This window comes from Choristoneura fumiferana, chromosome 6 (genome assembly GCF_025370935.1).
Source record: "Choristoneura fumiferana chromosome 6, NRCan_CFum_1, whole genome shotgun sequence".
NCBI classification, from domain to species: Eukaryota; Metazoa; Arthropoda; class Insecta; order Lepidoptera; family Tortricidae; genus Choristoneura; species Choristoneura fumiferana.
This window is the reverse complement of record NC_133477.1, coordinates 11,552,462-11,572,836: the sequence shown is the minus strand read 5'-3', so window position 1 is coordinate 11,572,836 and position 20,375 is coordinate 11,552,462. Positions and strand designations below refer to the sequence as shown.

Here is a 20,375-nt window from a genome sequence, read left to right as displayed (position 1 = left end):
GCACGGCACGGTTTTTTTTTATTATTCGTCCCGGTCACGTCCCGGTACGATTGTGAATAGTAAACTTTATAAAAAAAGTTTAGAGGTTGACGTGTAACTGTCAATCAGTTGACCTGCTGTTATCAAAATAAGAAAACTATCTGGAAAATAATAAAATAAAGCTTGGAAAAATTGCATTATGAAAGAAGTGCTTGCATTAGCAGAGGCTGTATAATTTTATTATGATCTTCATATTCGGTTATAAGTCCTTTTGCCCTGACCAATATTATTTTGGCAAGAAGCAGTAGCAAAGCAATTTTATTGGAAATGAAGTTTAGATTCCTACTTTACCTTATTGTTTTTGAATGACGTGTAAATGTTTCCGACGGTAGACACTGAAGAAAACATAGTACAAGTTGCATTGTCGAGTAACACATCTAGTCCATCTAAACATGCCCAAAAACCATCAGAAAATTCTGATGTGGCTAAACAGCATAATAATAAAGAATCAGTCACAATGTTAGTCAAGGAAATGGTGTTTTTTGTCGCTTTAGCGTTAACGACATACGGTGCACTTCATAATACGTAAGTACCAGGCTTTGTGTTCGTTTACTTATTAGTTGTGGGATTTCTAATAACACTTATTATTAAAAAATTTCAGGCCTTCAAAAATCTCAAAGCATCCTAAAGCAATAAAGTTCTTCAACTCGGATTCTCTAGTAACAGACTGGCACAAGGGGCAGCTCAGCAATGCTCATGCTACCATCAACAATGTTGATGTATCTTTTGTCATGTACTACGCTCCATGGGATGCTGAGTCCCAATATGTACGAGGGCAATTTGAGGAGGCTGCTATGATATTGAATGACCGGGTGTGTAATTGTTTACATAGTGAATTTCTAACAAGATAACATTGATTGATAGTGATATGTAGACAATAATTACCTAGCAAAATTAAATGGTTCAAGTCACTATTGTATGTCAGGAACGGTCTGATCTATCAATGTCAGGATCTATCAATGGAGACTGCTAATTGAGAATAACATAGCTTGTGAATGTGTATTTACTTTTTAATCTCTTATTTGACCAGATTATATAATTAGATTAAATCAGGTATTCAGTTTAATAAACAAGGATTGACATTTATTATAATAATAATAATATATAATAATATAGCCTTTTTGTTCCGAACTGGTAGTTTTCTATTTTTGTGTATGTTATTGATTATCATAAAATGTCCCTCAGTTAGGTGTGTCTTTTGACATAGGCCTCCTCCAACTGCCTCCATTGGACTCTGTCAGCTGCAACTCTGGTCCAGTATGGTCTCAGGGTTAGGCGGAAATCATCCTCCCATCTTCTTATTGGATGCCCCCATTGTCTGTTTCCATCTCTTGGGACCCAGTGTTACCTGCTTACCCTATTTATCTGCTTTACAAAGCAACATATGATGACATTTATTATTAATAATTTATTAAAATGACAAATTACTAAGGTATCATCATTTTTAATAAAAAAAAATTTTTTTTTTCGTCATCAAGGGATATGGTGACATGGTATTATTTCCTTGGATTTATTTGAGAAAAAAAAAGCTCTACAAGCCTTGTCCGCAAACAGGGATTGTCAGCCTCGGATCTCCAGATTTATAACTAGACCCCGTTATCGGAGGTGCAATTTGGTAGCTTGACAGTCTTAGGGATGGGTAAAAATATTTTTAAATACTAACTAAATATTGATAATTTTTCTATACCATAATGACAGTGTAAGACTTTAATAAAACATGTTTATTTTGTAAAACAGGACTAATTACAAAATTAATGTATATTACCATTTTTAATTTTTATAAATAAAAAAATTAAACCCAATATGCCTTAGCACTATTGATTTTTAGAAATTTAGCTCTATTCATTTTGAATAAAAAAAGTTGTAATATATTAGGAGACATACATATTTCTAGAAATGAATAGAGCTAAGATATAAAAATGAAAAATGTTATTACATATTCATTTTGTAATTAGTCGTGTTTTACAAAATAAAAACGTTTAATTAAAGTCTTAGACTGTCATTGTGGTAAAGAAAAATTATCGATATTTAGTTAGTATTTTAAATTATTTTTTATGCATCCCTCAGACTGTCAAGCTACCAAATTGCACCTCCGATAACAGGGTCTATTTATAACTACTTGACTGGCAATCCACTACTTCGCGGCCTCTGCAGTAATTTACTATAATTTAGTATCAAATAATTTTAAAATTAATTGTACATTTTTAATTTATAGGTACAATTCTCAGCTATCAATTGCTGGAATCCTGGCAGTGAATGTAGACTACAGCATAACAAGATTCCATCATGGCCAATATTAATTGCTTATACTAGTACGTCCAGAGGAGTTCTGTACAAAGGTTTGTTACACACTACTTTTTAGGGTTCCATAGTCCTATAAAGATCCGTAATAGTTTTGCCATGTCTGTCCATCTATCTGGCCATGGCTTAGCTTATAGACTTAATGCTAGGAAGTTGTAATAACTATTTTATTTCATAATTTTTTCAACATGTTTATTAATCACAAAAACTAAGTAGTAAAATACTAACACTTCCTACGAATAAATAATTAGTCTCTACTACAGGTAAAATGAGATAAATTATTTTTATCACATCTAAACCTCTGGTGTGACATATTGTTGGATAGCTCTTTCGAACACAGAGGCCGTATTATCTAACGTTTCTGACGCTCGCGATCGCAATCAAATGACAGATTTCGTATACAAAAACTGTTATTTGATTGCGATCGCAAGCTTCAGAAATGTTAGGCAATACGGCCTCTGGTTTGCTAAGATCATAAATAATAAGATAATTTCATTTCAATTTTGGTATTCGTTTGCAAAATATTGGTGCGAAAAATCTGTTCATAATACATAACAAATTTAAAAGGTAAACGATCGCAGCTTATTAGGCTTTACAAGTTAATAAAGTAAAAATTGTTCAAATATTAATATCTAATATTTGTCACATGTTAGTATGGAATCCTACATTGCGCGTTGTTGCGTTTTACTTCTTTTAATAGTTATTAAATTGTTGCTTTTTAAAATGGCGAACACAACATATGTTTCACTATCCTACATTCAAACTTCATGTCATAATATATTAAGATCTATTTATAATATTTATTTATTTATAATATAGTTGCATATATATTTTGTGAATTTAAGTTTAATATTTTTATTATAGTACTGTACTATATATATAATTTTTTCATTAAAAAAAACTATGAAATTTTTTTTCAGGCCCCAGAAATTCTCACAATATGGTTAAATTTTTAGAATTAATTTTGAAACCTTTACAAAGGGTATCGGGTACTGATGATCTTGTGCAGTTGCTGTCTGTTTGTGATGTAAGTGTTTATTGTAGGTAAATAATCTACAATCGTGAATTATGTTATCTTGGTACTACACACTGAATATCCATTTAAAAGAGACACATTCATTTACCTATTGATAGTTTCCTAAAAAAAAAAGTTTGTCAGTTAGATTATTAAAAAATATTGAACTTTTTTTTCCTTTGTCAATTAAACAAAAAATAGAAGTAGATATAGCCAGTTAAAGCTCTGCGTGACGTCAGACGTCACGCCGTGCAACACCGGGCCCCCACCCCGAACTTTGACGAGCGACGTCAACGTCTTTGTAATTTTTTGTTTGACTGACAAAAAAAACACGTGTCCAATATTTTCTAATAATCTTAACTGACGGACTAAATACGTATAATTTTTTCTGTTAACCGGGAAATTAGCCAATGAGGGTTTCTTGACAGGCGAAATATTGCTAGATGGCGTTAGTATCGTGAGGTCGTTTGTCGTTACAGTTTTGCTTGCGATTGGCTCATTTTGTTATTTAACTAATCACAAACGTGACGCATGTCAAATGGACCTCACGATACTAATGCCAACAGCCTGCGGGGCTACTCCGCAATTCGAAAATCGAAGTTTGTGTCGTTCCGTCCCTCTGTCACTTATACTATTTAATACGATAGTGAGAGGAACAGTACGATACGTACTTCGATTTTCAAATTTCGGAGTAGACCCTCTGTATAAAAAACCCTCATTGTAAAAGTGTAGTGCCAGTGTAACAGTAAAGAAGATAATGTTGCTATGCCTTGACAAGTTCGTATGTGGCACTCGGTGGAACCCTGTCGCAGGGAGCCTCTGCGGTCCTTATCAAGTTTTTTTTATAAGTGCGGCACATCCTGACTGCGACAGAATTCTACCAAGTGTCACATACAAGCTTGTCAAGGTATAATTATTACTTTTTAGGCTGTAGCAGTGGGTTACACTCCGTTAACAGATAGTTCGAAGCACTACAATACTTGGTACCATGTGGCCTTAAAAATTAGAGAATTTGACTTTGTTGGTGAAGTTTGCTTCGGAGTGGTTACATCTGAAGACCTGGCCCTGGATCTTGGAGTTAACAGTGTGCCAAGTGCAAGACTGATGTTGTGGAATGATACTAAGGTGAGCACTATAATTCCTGTTTTTATCTTTATCACAAAAAAAGTATAACAAGAAAAATAACTGACTAAAAATAAACGTTTTTTTATCGAATTTATAAACTACTATTTTTAAAATCGGTTAAAGAGTAAAGTTTACTCAATACAAACTAAGCTCTGATGTCGTATTTAGTGCTGCCGAAAAATCGATAGTTTTAATCGGAAAAAGGCCCTATGGTAAAGGAAATAACGATAACAAGCGATTGTTCAAAACTATCGATAGTATTTCTTAATTTTATGTTCAGTACTATCGATAGTTTTGCATTATTAAACATCAAAAATATCGATACTATCGATAGTATTACACGAAAAGAGATATCGATACTATCGATACTATCGATTTTGCTCAAACTATCGATAGTATATCGAAACACTATCGATAGTGGACTATCGATCGGCAACACTAATCGTATTATTGAAATCACTCGGAATCGCAATTTGCAATCGCTTTCACCGCTTTCTTCTGTCAAATAGCATAGCGTGAGGGTAAAAAGAGATGGTTAATGCGATTGCCACATTCATTACGCGACATTTATAAAACCACTTGTTACCATGTCTAAAGCAAAATAAATTATTTCATTCATTTCATTTCATCGCTAGCGCCCGCGCTTTATACAATATAGCCTCAGATGTATATATGGCTATTAATCGTCATTAGTTCTAATTCGTCTGTAGAATAATAAACTCTATGACCAACATAATAAGAATGATTACTATTCGTTAGTCTTCATGCAATAGTTATTGAGGAAATTGTACACCTAATTAAAATGCCTGCTTCTTGCAAATAACAACAGTGCAGTATGAAATACCTAAAATTGTTGTTTAGGGATATGTATGCTACATGTTAACATGCAAGTGCATATACTACTTTTTTGCTTTTTAATTTAAAATCATCAAGAAAATAGTTTGTTTTAGTAGGCAAATTATCGTAAATCATTTAGTTTTATAGAAATTCAGTGATTGATGTGTGTCAAATTCCCACTCCACAGTGGCTGGGCCCGCGTGGGAATTACGGCCCAAGCTCTCTCTTTCAGGATCCTGAGAGGCCTGTGCACTGCAGTGGGACGTATATGACCCGAGATAATGACGTTTTGGTTCCCGAAAACCGTAGTCCATATACCAATTATTTCTTTTTACAGGAATATGTAGTAAGCGAAAGTGAAATGAGCATTTGGAATGAATCATCACTCATGAGTTGGGTGTTAGAAAATTTCTCGCAGCCGGTGGCAAGGATTGAGCCGATGTGGAGAAAGGCTTTTACCTTTGAAAGATATGTTGATGGCAATCCTCTGTTAATACTCTTTACCCCACTAAATCCACTGTATGAGCAACTACCGTCTTATTCACTGGTAAGTTTTTTTTTACATGAAACGGACCGTGAGAAAGTTAAAATGGATACACTAAAATATCTATAATTAACTTGAATTAATATTAAACTCGTTCCATGTACTTGTAGTACTACTTGTACGCCAAAACATTGAACAAGAAAGCTGCCACTTTCTCATTGTGTTTCTTAATTGGATAATTATCTTTTCCAGCTCAGAGAAGTAGCAATGGAATACTATAACTGTAATAATAATGAAAGCCTGCAATGGACCACAGAATTGATAAAATTACAATTAGTCCAAAGGCTATTGTACCAACAGAAAAATTTTATGAAATTCTGTGAGGACTACAAATTCAAGCAGACCATAAGAAAAACTAACCAATACTATAAAAAAGAAATTGTTTCTCATAATAATAAGTACCCATGGATTAATAGTACAGAAAAGACTCAAAGAAGCGGTGTGTTTAACTACCTTTTTAAAAGAGGTTTCGATATATCGAAGATTATTGGAAGTGGTGACGACAAATCGTATCTCCTGTCATCACTGGGTCTCATGGAAGAATGCAGTCCTACTGTGATGCCAGCTGAGAAGAGTTTCTATGAGAACTATGAACAATGCCAGTCTTTTGAAGAGAAAGCTAGACTTGAAAGTGAACTATTGTTGGAAGAAGAAGAGTAAGTTACGACGGTTAAGAACCAATACCGTCTATCTACCATCTTTTAGCATGATAGTTAGGTGTTATTGATTCTTAACTGTCGTTATGATCTTATTGTAATAAAAAAAGGCCATCATCTAAAGGACAGGAGTCTGGTGATTTTTCGTTCTCATAGTTTTTAGATTTCTTAGTCTTTTTGTGTCAGTCAGTACAGTAGAATACAATTTTTAACGCATTTCTTTTGTGAGTTGTGTTAAAAAAGTCTATAATTGATTTTATGGTAGCATGTTTAAATTGATGGATACCGATAAAGAGTTAATCAAGTTTGCTGACTTTAATTCTATCCACAAGAGTAGGTATCTTCAAGATGCAAATTTAACGCACAATTCAAGTTAGACCTAAACCAATGTACATTAAGCAATACAAGCAATTAAATTACTTGTCTAGAATCTAGAAAATTGATCTTCCTACAATATTAGTTTAAGTGTAACTAGCCTATGCCCTATGTGTAATTTCGAAATATCCCTTCTTAGTACACCTGTGTGATACTGAAGACATTTGTCTGCCAAATTTGGAGTCTCTAGCTCCAGTACTGTATTGTCTGTCAGTCAAACAGTCAGTCACATCACTTTTCCATACGCAGTCGTATTGTTTATATAAATTGATTCATTCCTTGTTACAGCTTAGGCACCACGATGTTGCCTTTCGAAGATGACCCACTATCCCCCGAAAACCTTATCCAAGATAATGTTAAGCATTTCTGTAAATTAATGAAGTTTGCTAAGACCTGGGGCCCTCCAATTACGCCTCAAAAGGTCTCTAGTGGGAACATAACACACATTCAGGGACTCGCCTGCGCCCATAATTTCAGTTTGAACATGCTTGCTGTGGATAGTGTGCGGAACCACCACTTTGCTGAGTCACTTGGCATAGATATAGATGGCAAAAAGGATAAGACAGCAGTTGTTATCTTGGACAGCAAGGTACGCGTTTTTGCTGGATGCAAATTAGTTTTATTCTAAAATCGTGTGAAAGTCCTTGAAATTAACCAAGCTAGATAATTAAAGATTTATCCACATCTATTGCCTCAATCAGCTTAAGTTGCCGAAGATAGATTGAAGACAGGTTTTGTTACAAATATTATGTAGATAAGTAGGTACCTATTCTTCAAACTTCTCATATTAACTGTATGATGTCGAAAAATATGCAATATATGAATTGGTAGGCAACACAGTTCGTTTATTATTTTTATTAGACTCCACTAGTTAAAGTTGCATTTTATTACTCCGTTATCGTTCCTAGTATTTTTTCCAGTGTTAACATGAAACGATAGATTTTTGTCGGGCTGGTATTTTTGATGGTTGCTCAATAACTGGCAATATGCGTAAGTTATATCCGTCACCAGACAGCCATAAAATCACCATCATAAAATAATAAATTTATTATTTATGATTATGATATTGTTTTTGTTGTCTATTCTTTTAAAAACTTATTTTTCAAGTTCATTTGCTTATGAATATAAGGCATTTTTTGTAGAGTTATTAGGTGGAACCTTTCCACAATCAATTTCACGATGTTTTTTTTCTGTACGCACATCTGGATACCTTTAGATATTCAAATATTGTAAATAAAAAATGAGATCCTATAGCAATCAATTCAGTTGATTTCAATCATCTAATTTTCATTTGAAAACTGAGGGGCAAAATAACTCTGAAATGTATTACCTATAGAATTAACATGTTCATATCACACGTTTCACAAACTTGAGAACACCCGTATAAGGTAAATGTGTGTATGTGTGTGATTCATTGAACTGCTGTAACTTTATTTTGATATAATTAAACTAATGTTTTAATTTTATGTTCTGGTTCTGGGAATTTTATGTTTTTACGATTGTAAATCACTAGACAAACAACTACACAATAGGTCTATTTTAAACCAGCAATGTAAACATTCGTTTCGATTCGGTAACATTTCCGTGAGATGTATGGAAATCGATCAAATCGATAAATTTCTATCCAAATTAAATAACAATAAAACAAATGCTGTTTACCTACGAATATATAGGTTCAATTTAAAAAAAATGGGAAGTAAAATCGATTCGATGAACCTTTCCTAATAATCGCTATATTTAACAAATAATATTCTTTAGCCTACCTACTACAAACGTCAACAGACAAGTCGTCACTACTTTGAAAAATCTCGTGTCTCAAATTAGTATGTCAACAAAATTTAACCTTGAACTAATGTGTATAAAGTTCACTCAGTAAAAATATATATTTCAAGATACTTATGTTTTTTTATAAGTATACCTACCAACTGTGTGAACTTAGGTACTTAATGGTTTCGCCGGAAGACCAGCGCTGACTCCATCCGAGGAGTCTGCATTTATGCTGAGGCGGGACCAGTTCGGGTATATAACGTAGTTTCACTTTGTAACTCATCTTTTTCTTTTTCATTTTTGATATTTTTGTGTCTTGAACAGTTTTTCTTTTTCATTTTCATAAATTTGTCTTTTTTATTTCAGCATGAAAGTCAATACTTGCTGTCAGAAGAATACACTGCAAAGTCACTAAGGGACTTCATCTACAACTTCACGCATAAGAGCTTGAAGCGGTCGTTGCGGACGGTTGTGGACGAGGCGGTGCGGACGCACTACTTTGGCTCGGACGGCCAGTCCGAGCAGATGGGCATAGACGAACATACTGTTCATGTCCTCGATCTTACTACGAAGACGTTTAGGCGGCTCGTGAAAAAACCTGAAGAGGTACGTGAGAATTTTCTAAATTTCCCGTGTTTATTATTAGATAGTGAGTACAATTAGATTGAAAGATCTGTCATTTCATTACATGACAACCTATTTTTTCCTAAATAGTACTTGGATCCGTCTTTATTCCATAGAGCACTTTTTTATTTTTCAAACAAATGGTTGTCATTTAAAATAAAAGAATCAAAAATAATTGCGGAAGTACCTACCTACTTGCGGCAATTATTTCACTGGACAACTCTTTGTTTGTATTTTCGATATGGTTTCACGGGATACCCGTAAAAGTAACAAATTTGGAGTTGAAATAAAAAATAAAAAAAGACTCCAAAAAACCAATCATAATTTGATTGCTTAGTAGCGACATCTCTTGTCTGGGTAAGCGGTTGGTTCCGAAAGAGTGTGACGTCTGTCGACGCAACATAGATGTCGCTAGTGCTGCTGCTTAAGTAGCAAAGTAGAAATAAGCAACCTGAATTCGTGTCTAGATTCCTGTCCAGCAGTGGTGTAGGGGTTATAGCACGCAGCACGGAATGCTAAGGACTTGGATTCGATTCCCAGTGCTGGTCTCTTTTTCTGGTTTTTCTGTGCATCCATGTCTCAGTTTGTATTTTCGATAGGGGCATCAAGTACCACAGGGCGCCGCGCGCCCCAGCTCAACCACTTCATTTGATTACCTATCTATTTTTATCGATCTAAAGGAAGATTGTTTTTTTGGAATCTTTTTGTATTTTTTATTTCAATTCCAAATTTTTTGTTACTTTTACGGTCATCCCGTAAAACCCATATCGAAAATACAAACTAAAATATAGATGCATAGAAAAACCAAAAAAATAAGACCAGCGCTGGTAATCGAACCCAGGTCCTCGGCATTGCATGCCACGTGCTATACCACTACACCACCACTGGACCCTGGTTCCCAGCGCTGGTCTTATTTTTCTGGTTTTTCTATGCATCTATATTTCAGTTTGTATTTTCGATCTAAAGGAAAACAGACTCAGCGAATTAACTTTTATAGATTTATCTCGTAGGAGTGAGTATACTAGGAGTATTCTATGTTTACCTTTATCAAACACGGCCTGTCATTTCATTTTGTTGCTTGTCGTATCTGAAAGGGACTCGTCCGGGGCGCCTACATGGCTAAGGCCAGCCCTGCCTAAGGTCTCCAGTGTTTAGTAGCTGATATAGGTAAATCGTCAATTACTGGCCACCGTTCAAAACTAGCCACTTTACACTAAAAAATAATTCTAGTCACCTATAAATATACTAATACATAATCACCTATAAAACATTTTTTTTTTTTTAATTTTAATAAGCTGGCCAGTTATTGAAAGGTGGCCAGTAATTGAAGATTTACTCTAGTTTGCACATTCCAGCTAACGCTAGTAGCAGTGTGTGGTGGCATGTGCGGCGCGGCCACAACGCGCGCGCTGTTAGAGGCGTCGCGGCTGCTCGCGGGCTGCGGGGAGCCGGCGCGCGCGGCGCGGCTCGACGCCCTCCGGCACGACCTGCCCTGGCATTACACCGTGCATACATATCCCACTATATTCGTGCTCGCCAAGCAGAGGTATCGTAAAGCTTCATTTACCCCAACCGAACCATATCAGGGGCAAGGTCAAGGTCATAAAAGTGACATAAGGAGGGTGCAGTCCCCCTCCCCCACCCTCCTTAGCTAGGATGAAAATCCCTAAATAACTTTTATATTTTGTTACATAACATATTCTATTTCTTTAATATTTGTTTAAAAACGACCGATGATGCTTCTATATGGAACAGTACCTAACCAACTCAAACAATATGTGAAAAGTCAAGTCTAAAATATTCCGTCACCTTGATATCTCGCTATGCTGAAACATTACAGATACCTAAATTTTGGTGGCACTTTCCTATAACGTGTCTTTTCTTTTATCGACTTCCGATATTTATATATCGACGCAATACAGTACAAAACACACTTCGAATGAAGGTAAATAACAGGCGGTCTTATATTTCCCAGATAATCTTTCGGTAGAGGAAATTTGAAATCAATATAATTACTCTAAGGAAATGGCAATAAGAATTGCTAATGATTAACATTGTGACATCAGAGGCCGGACCTATTGTCTAACGCAATCGGAATCACAATCGTTTTCATTGCTTTCTATCACGCACGGTGTAGGGTGATCGTAGAAGGAAATGGTGAATGTTATCGCCAGTGCTAAGGCAGTAGACAATACGGCTACATAATAAAACTGACTCAATTCTAAATTGTCATTTTAACACATTTTTTTAATATTTTATTTTTAAAATCTGAATATTTGATTTACCCCGATGAAGGGGTGTTCAAAGTACCTACCTACCTAATATCTAGTAGGTACCTTTAAAGGAACAGTTCTTGTTCTTGTTGGCTCCAACAATTTCGACAAAATTTGGCATGTAGGGGTTTTCAGGGATGAAAAATCGATCTAGCTCGGTCTTTATCTTTGGAAAAACGCTTCTTAACGAGTTTTAGCCTGAGCAAAGCTCGGTCGCCCAGGTACTATCTAATAATAAAGCACGGTACTGCTTAGTAATTTGCTATTTGCCCGCTATATGATAATTGTCGGACCGACAGATACCTGAGGCCGTATTTCCTAACGTTTCTGACGCTCGCGATCGCAATCAAATGTCAGCTTTTGTATGCGACCTCTGTCATTTGATTGCGATCGCGAGCGTCAGAAACGTTAGGAAATACGGCCTCTGGTCTACCAACAACAATTTAAACATGTTATGATCTACCTACATCGAATTTTCTTTGAGTTTCTCACCACCAATTACCAAGAAATGTCAGAATTGTGCCCAATTATTATTATTATTATTAATTTAAGTAAAAGTAATAATAGTATTTATTGGTTTAAGCTTTGACAGTGTGATATACCTTAGGGTGTTAAAGGATTTCTTAGTCAACTATACCTTTGTCAATACTTGAACTATGTACTTTCAGTAGACAATGCTATCAAATTTTATCTGTGTTACTAAAATATTTAACTAATTATCATGTTAAAGATCTTATCACTTATGAAAAATTACCACGAAATTGAAGAAGTATGTTGCTACCTTGATAAAAAAACACCAGACGTCTTTATAGCAGCCATTTTTGCCGTGTTATAGCTAAGATAGTTTGTTTTTCAGTAAGACTTAACTGTCATTTAATGATAGCAAAGCTGCAATTCCGGCCCTTTTGGTTGATTTTATTTCTTATAGCTTTCACCTGCCGCTTGACTCACATGAACCATTCGGTCTGGCTCAATTTTCATGGATATTTCCAAAAAAATAAAAATATTGTGATTTTGATTTACGATGTATGTATGAGTAACATCCGTTCTAGGCCCTATACTACGAAGCGCAAAATTCGAACTTCCTATCTCACCGTCCCGCCGACGCTAATTTTATTTAATACGAGAGTGAGAGGGACGATACGATACGACCTTTGATTTTCGGATTTCGTAGTAACCCCCCAGCGCCCAGTTTTTTTTTGTTTCTTAACTCAGCGGATACATTTTTTCGATAATTTACATCCTAATCTCGTGGAATATCGGAGTAAAAAAAATTGCGCGATGTACATTTCTTCACAGATGAATAAGGTTGAAAAATAATTACCAGATTGTCCAGGTTTTCTCTCAATGAACTGAGCCACCTGTCGAAGTTAGCGGAAATCAAGAAATCACTACCAGTTTTATAGGAGGTTCATATTTAGTAGTATAGTAGTTTCATATAGTATAGTAAGTTCATGTAGTAGTAGTTTCATATAGTAGTGTAGTAGTTTAATATAATACTATATTATAGTAGGATCCTATGAATTAATAATAATAATAGTCAAAAAGTGTAAATCAGAACAAATTCCACACAAAAAGTGGCCATACTTTAAACCAAAACGACTTATGTTATGAATGATTTAAATACGAATCATTTTCGAGATTGCAAACAGACGTGCTTGTTGATTGGTTAAAATTCAGAAACAAAGCAGGGATTGGTTTACGCGCGTGACGCGTGACGCGCAGAACACGGTTTTTAAGCCCCGCCTACTAAAACACGCAAGGCCATTTTCTAACGCAGTTATGATTCCTGACTTATTATTTATTCGTAGAGTAGGATCATATAGTAAGTTCCCCTTTTGCTAAGGCGGTGGTGTTGCAGGGGCGAGGCGGAGAGCGCGCGGTTCCCGGGCGCGGCGCGCGTGTCGGCGGGCGGGCTGGTGGCGCTGGCACTGCGCGCGCTGCCGCCGCCGCGCCGCGTGCGCGTGCGCCTCGCGCTGTGCGCTCAACAACAGGTACTAACAACTATCCTTTGACCTGATACAGAGTAAAGTCTATTCACCGAGAGTTGTCGACCATTTTCCAGGCCCCGCGAATTTAGATACCTACGCCACTACAAAATGAATCCTATATTTCATATTATAAAGAAAGCTAAGAAAAGAGGCTATATTTCATAATTTTTAATACCCAACACAATGTAAATTGTTATGGAAATACATTGAATTGAATTAAATTAAATGGTAGTTTTATATTGTTTACGTATAATGAATTTTCGTTTATAAACGAATAACATTTTTAACGACTTCAATTGATTTTGTACCTTATTGTAAAAGTCAAATATTTCTGTACATTTATCATTTATGTGATCGATATACGCACTGTGCCTGGAAAAGTTTAAGTACCTATCTAATAACGTCTCGAAATAACAACTGTCGCTTAATCATTGCAAACTGTATGACGGGCGTCACTTGACACCAAGCGAACTAAATTTCGTGGTACCAGGCATTGAGTGCTCGTCAAATGCCCGGGCCGAGCATTTCGGCCATGAATTGGATTGTGTCATAGCTTTGGAGTTGTTCTACTCTTATATTGAACATCGTGTTTTATCCTTGTTTTCAGTCAACCAAGGAGAAGAAGACTTGCCTGAAAGACATCAGAGAGCACATAACGACAGTCATCGGTAGAAACCTCAAGTATTGGCGTCAAACGGAAAACAGAGAGCTCAAAGATGCTCTGTTCAAAAGACTGCAGTATCTGCACAGAGTGTCTCTTGAACTAAGTCTCCTTCATATAACAGATCTAAACGATCACTTTGTTAATAAACAGTCTTTACATAATTCACTCAATAGCTTGTCAGAGAACTGGGACATTGATCTCGCAATCCTAAGACAAAATGTTTTGACCTCGTCAGCTTCGGCAAGTTGATATTAGACCTTTTTTGTATATAGTGTACATTGATCCAATTGTATCTATGTTGTTTAGTTATACAGCCTAAAAGTGCTAATAAAAATGTTACGAATATGTTGTCATATTTATTATTTAGTCTCTTTATTAATTTCCTTGTTGCTTTTAATATTTTGAAATCATTCAAAGTTCTAAGATATTTCTGATTGAAAGGAAAATATTACTTTTAAATTTGGTCCCATATTGGGCGCCAATCTAAGAAAAAAAAAACGAATTTATATGCTATCCATGCATGATGGGATAAGGATCAAACTTAAAAACTAGTCGATATATTAAAATAACAATTCAAGCACAATCCAACACAATCTTAAGCTAGTGATGGAGTCCAATGGCTAGTGAATACTTAAATAACATAAAACCACAAAAAACATGTGAAAATTACACTCAAATCTAAAAGCTTAGTAGATTTTATGTGTTAATAAAAAGTATGTAAAAGTTTATACATAATTTAATCAATGAATGGTGATGGTTAGAACTCGACGTCTTTCCCAAAGAAGGTCAATGTGTTCTGGTTTGTGCTGCGCCGCCAACCGCGGACCAGGCTCAGCGTCGCTGAAATGGCTTTTTCCACGTACGCTTCTGCAGACACATATTTTATGATCATTCCGGAAGCTATAAGACTGACTAAGCGAACCAAAGCACGCAGATTGACCTCGTAAGGCCCAACGTCCTAAATTTAGGACATACGTCAAAGCTAATGTCAACTTCACCAATTGACATTAATTTTAAAATTGATCAAAATTTTGGATTGATCAAGTATATAGGCTTGGCTTCTTTTTCTTTTCCTTCCTTCTCGGCTTCTTTTTCGCTTTTATTACGTCATCGACCATCATCATCCCAGCCTATATACGTCCCACTGCTGGGCACAGACAGGCCTCCTCTCAGAACAAGAGGGCTTGGGCCATAGTTCACACGCGGGCCCAGTGCGGATTGGGAACTTCACACGCACCATTGAATAGCTTCGTAGGTTTGTGCAGGTTTCCTCACGATGTTTTCCTTCAACGCAAAGCTCGTGGTAAATTTCAAATGTAATTCCGCACACGAATTTCGAAAAACTCAGAGGTGCAAGGCGGGGTTTGAACCCACGATCCTCTGCTTGAGAGACGATAGGTCAAACCACTATGCCACCACGGCTTTCGGGGATTTTTATTACGTAGACGCGAAAAAAAAGCTTAAGCCAATTTTTAACAGACTGACACTAATTTAGATGGCAAGATCAAATGGCACGAACTTATCCGACTAAATAGGTACGATTTAAGAACATAAAACATTAGTTAAATATTTACATACTTAGGTGTTTAGAGTCAGTGTAAATAGGATATTTCCGGTGGTACGGTTTCAACAGGTAAACCAACTCCGTCCCTACCACTCCGGTGAGGTAGTCTGTGATCGAGCCGGCCACGCGACCGTCGTTGCTGCTTTGATGCACCTAATTATCATAAAGATAAAAAATTACAATAAATCGATCAAAGCTGTCAGCATATCACCGGTTGAGTGGTAACTGATAAAACTGTTTATACTTAGACTAGTTCACGCCCGCGGTTTCGCTTCCGCGGAGGACGTCTCTGTCATCCTTACGACGTGAGAACATTGCGAAATCGGCCCTAGTTCCTCGCAACGAAAGCTGCTTAAAATTTTAGCTTCTTAGGTCCATGAGCTTAAGGCTTAACGTTGACGAATTAGTCAGTCATTGGGTCATTCAGAATTATACTATTGAACGCTACCAAGGGTTGAAAAAACGCCAGTCATTTCCGAATCCAAAACCTTGAATAAGTATACAGTAAGTTAGCAGCAGAAGAGGCTTAGCGGTTGTGATGTTCAAAATAATTTCCACTCGTCTCTTACTGCGCAGTTAATAAGATGGTGTGTTAGTAGGTAGGTAATTTTAAGCACCGTAGCCGCTCATCCACTTCTGCTACTGTTTATACATACAGACCTAATGATGTTAAGCCGAGTTTAGACTTGCAAGAAAAGCCGTGCAAGTTGCAGTACATTGCGGCGCTCGATTGACCACTACAAACTCGTTGGCTTTACGGCCTCGCAATGTAATGCAACTTGCACGACTTTTCTAAAATGGGTCCCAAGTACTTAGTAGTAGTCGTCATATACCTAAATTAACATTTTTCCAACCCTTGTTTATTTTTACTATGGTTGATAAAGTGGGAAATTAATCAAGTTATTTAGCTCTTATGTAACAATACCGTAATTAATTGCTGATAAATGAAAGGTCAACCTTTTTTTTGCTCATTATATCGAGCTCTACCGCCTCTACCTCAAGTTGAACAAAATGCGAAATCTGTCATTTGATTGCGATTGCGAGCATCTGAAACCTTAGGCAATACGGCTTCGGCTTTTTCTTGCTTTTATAAATTTGGTTCAACGGTTTACAATCCCTAGGACTAGCCTACTCCTAATAGTACCCCTACCTACCTCATAAATGCGTCCGTCGGGCAGCCGCGACAACCTCGCAGCGTACTCTCCTATGTCTTGCAGCGCGTGATAGTTGCTAGGGTGACGCTTCGAATAACGCCACGGATAAAGCAATAATTCCTGAGAAAAAGAAGAAAAATATAACTGAAGATGCGTGTTCGAATCTTTATTATAATAACTTGCTATAAAGGTAAAAATTTTAATTAATAGGTATAAAAAATAAACCTTTCCACAGGCCCGACTAAAGTAGCCACCAAAGTTGGTAGCCACTGAAGCAAAAAATCAATTGCACCACCTGCTAAAATCTATTGATTACTTTTGTCTATTGCAAAAGTTGCCTGGAAGAGATAGCTCTGAAGCGGTTGACCGCCTATTGCTAGCCTTGTAAAATTTCTATACCTATAGCAGCGTGCAGCATTTCCACCAGTGAGGAATATGTTTTTCATTAACCAATAGAAACGCTTCATTTACCCTCGCCGCGCTCCCCTCAGCTGTTTCCACCAGAGATTTGTTGTGCGAGGATGTGTAAATGAAGCGTTTCTATTGGTTAATGAAAAACAAATCCCTCGCAACACATCCTCGCACATCTCTGGTGGAAACGCTGCTTATACCTGTGTTTTCTGTAGAGATGCAGTGCATAATGGTTTTCCATCTGGAAAAGTCAGATCTCAATCGGAATACGACGGCTTCCGAAGTGTCAATCTATTATTGTATTAAAAGTGAAATTTTCATACCTAATTGCCGTTAAATGTATCTAATTACCTTTTTTGGTTCAAAACTAGCATGTATATGAACAGCAAGCTCAATGGTATCGCCGAGCCTGTCGACGTATTTGCGTAGCGCCTGCGCTTCGTGCGTCGAGAACGGTTCAACGCCTGGGAACCATTGCGAGCAACGACCCGGCGTCTTTTTCACATCATCTGTTAGTAAGTTACCAAGAAATTAATATAATATATTATGTAAACTTACATGTATATGAATTTGTGTATGTGCTATCACTATCATGAATCATCGTAAATGTAGAGTCGTTTATAGGGTAGGTACTATTTTTAATCACATTGGTGAAAATTACATTTCAAGTGGTAAAAATCGGTGCATAGCTACAGAAGTACTCGAATTATATTTTCAATTAAGTAGTTGACATGATTTATTAATAACCAGCTAAAACCTAGTACCAATTTATTTACCCAAGTATTTACATGATTTTCGAGGTCTAGAACTAGCTTACCTACTTGATTTTACTGTACTGTAGGTACGGAATCACCGACTTAAGTCTTATGAATTATGATCCTCACCTTGCCAATGGAATGCAAAGTTCCGGTTAATGTTTGTCCCAAAACAAGAATCGGACTCGGATGCCCTATCTACATTCTTGTGCCATTCGGCTGGGCGCGATCGCCTTCTAGCAGTCAAATTCTGAGACCACTCTTGTACGTTTAGAGGTTGAAGATCACGTTGCGCTTGAGTGAAATGTATCCCGTCCGGGTTTCCCATTGGAATTAGATACCTGTGATTAATTTAACTTCATTTAGTACCAACTTCGAGAACTATCGAGAAGGAAGTCAAACATCGAACTCAACTTGGAAGCTCCGCATCCGCGACGTCTTTTCGTCCAAAATTCCTCAGTGCCTTAAAACGAAAGTCTTCAACCAGTGTGTGCTACCAGTGATGACATATGGATCCGAGACGTGATGCTTCACTGTAGGCCTAAGAGTTGCTCAGCAAGCTATGGAGTGAGCTATGCTCGAGGTTTCTCTACGAGATCGAATCAGAAATGAGAAGATACGTAAAAAGAACGAGGATCACCGACATAGCCAATTGGCAATGGGCAGGCCGTGTAGCACGGAGAACAGATGGCAGTTGGGACCGAAAAGTTCTCGAAGGGAGACCGCAGATCGGCAAGCGCAGCGTAATAGCACGTCTACCAACGAGATGGACGGATGAACTAGTTAAAGTCAAGGGTTCACGGTGGATGCAGGCCGCTTCCAAATGAAACAATGGAGGTATTTTGGGACGACTTTCTACGTCTGATATGACGATAATGATTATTGATGATGTATTTAGTTCATGATTATGATGAAGAAGTACAAAATCAAGCGCTTACCAATCATAGTCATTAAAGAAAGGAGTTTGATAACTGCTGTCGTACAAGAGCTTCTCAGCCAATTCAAGAATTGCGTTAGGTGATCCCCAAGCCATTCCATTCAATGCTAGAATTTAAATAAATAATAATAAATAAATAAATATCACGGGACAAATCACACCAATTGAAGGGTCCACGGAAAGAACATGTCTAGTCACCTTTTTTTTAAATTGAGATTTTAATCTCAAAATGTACTATGACTTACCACTGAATTAAATAATCTGAAAACAATATAAAATCTATTTTTTTATCTTTTAAATAAATGGTAACCATAGTAATTGTTCGTGATGACTAACTTTCAAACCGCTATAACTCAAAAAGTTGCTTAGGTGACTAGACACGTTCTTTCCGTGGACCCTTCTATTGACCTAGTCCCAAAGTAAGCTTAGTAAAGCTTGTGTTATGGGTACTAAGCAACGGATAAATATAATTATATATAACCTGTCTATTTAACAGAGTTAGCAAAGTGTTCTCTCTGTTGCACTTTATTATGCAAAAACGGAACCCTTATAGTTTCGCCATGTCTGTCTGTCTGTCTGTCCGTCCGTCCGCGGCTTTGCTCAGGGACTATCAATGCTAGAAAGCTGTAATTTTGCACGGATATATGTAAACTATGCCGACAAAATGGTACAATGAAAAACTAAAAATAAATTTTTTAGGGTACCATCAGCCAAATATGTGGTCTACCACCCTAAAGTTGATAATCGTTTGCATGTCATAAAACAATAATGCCAATAGACATGTCTGTCAACTTGAAAGTTCGACTTTAGCGACATATTTATTTGATAGGAACTTGTTTGAAAATTGATAGACCACTTATTTGGCTGATGGTACCTCCCATAGACGTAGTGTGGGTGTTTTTTTTTTCTCATCCAACCCTATAGTGTGGGGTATCGTTGGATAGGTCTTTTAAAATCATTAGGGGTTTGCAAAGATGATTTTTCGATTCATTGTTTTTTTGCGAAATATTTAGCTTTAAAGTGCAAATTTTCATTAAAATCGAGCATCCCCCCGCCCCATCTAAAATCTAAATCGGTGGGTGAAAAATTTGAAAAAATTCAGGATGGTAGTAAGTATATCAACGAAAACTAAAACGGCTAAGTTTGCTTGAGAATTATTAGTAGTTTTACTCTTAAATATGCAGCCTAAGGTATAAAATATACTTACTTACCTAAACTTGGATGATTCCGTATAAAATACGAAATCCTTAAAAAAATATAACTTAATTTTTTCGTAATGGCTACGGAACCCTATTTTGGACGTGTCCGACACGTTCTTGGCCGGTTTTTTTTTTTTAAAAAAA

The 20,375-nt window shown here is 36.6% G+C and overlaps 2 protein-coding genes across 3 annotated transcripts in view; one reads left to right on the top strand and one right to left on the bottom strand.

The window, feature by feature from the left end:
• The first annotated feature begins 72 nt into the window (after positions 1-72).
• Positions 73-14,556, top strand: LOC141429068 (thioredoxin domain-containing protein 11). Its single transcript, XM_074089242.1, has 12 exons — positions 73-564; positions 641-851; positions 2,255-2,378; positions 3,261-3,367; positions 4,283-4,480; positions 5,655-5,864; positions 6,054-6,517; positions 7,181-7,481; positions 9,026-9,265; positions 10,639-10,829; positions 13,418-13,550; positions 14,155-14,556. The coding sequence occupies exons 1-12, from the start codon at positions 356-358 to the stop codon at positions 14,458-14,460; spliced, it is 2,694 nt and encodes an 897-aa protein (XP_073945343.1). The 5' UTR covers positions 73-355; the 3' UTR covers positions 14,461-14,556.
• Positions 14,557-14,931: 375 nt separating this feature from the next.
• LOC141429067 (carboxypeptidase B-like) overlaps positions 14,932-20,375 on the bottom strand; it is an 8,290-nt gene continuing 2,846 nt past the window's right edge. For both annotated transcript variants that reach the window (XM_074089241.1, XM_074089240.1), the window contains exons 3-8: positions 19,034-19,139; positions 18,225-18,436; positions 17,692-17,849; positions 16,930-17,049; positions 15,790-15,928; positions 14,932-15,078 (exon numbers count right to left, since the gene is read on the bottom strand). In XM_074089241.1, coding sequence (XP_073945342.1) covers positions 14,969-15,078; positions 15,790-15,928; positions 16,930-17,049; positions 17,692-17,849; positions 18,225-18,436; positions 19,034-19,139 — 845 coding nt within the window. In that variant the 3' untranslated portion in view covers positions 14,932-14,968. The remainder of the gene's footprint in view (positions 15,079-15,789; positions 15,929-16,929; positions 17,050-17,691; positions 17,850-18,224; positions 18,437-19,033; positions 19,140-20,375) is intronic.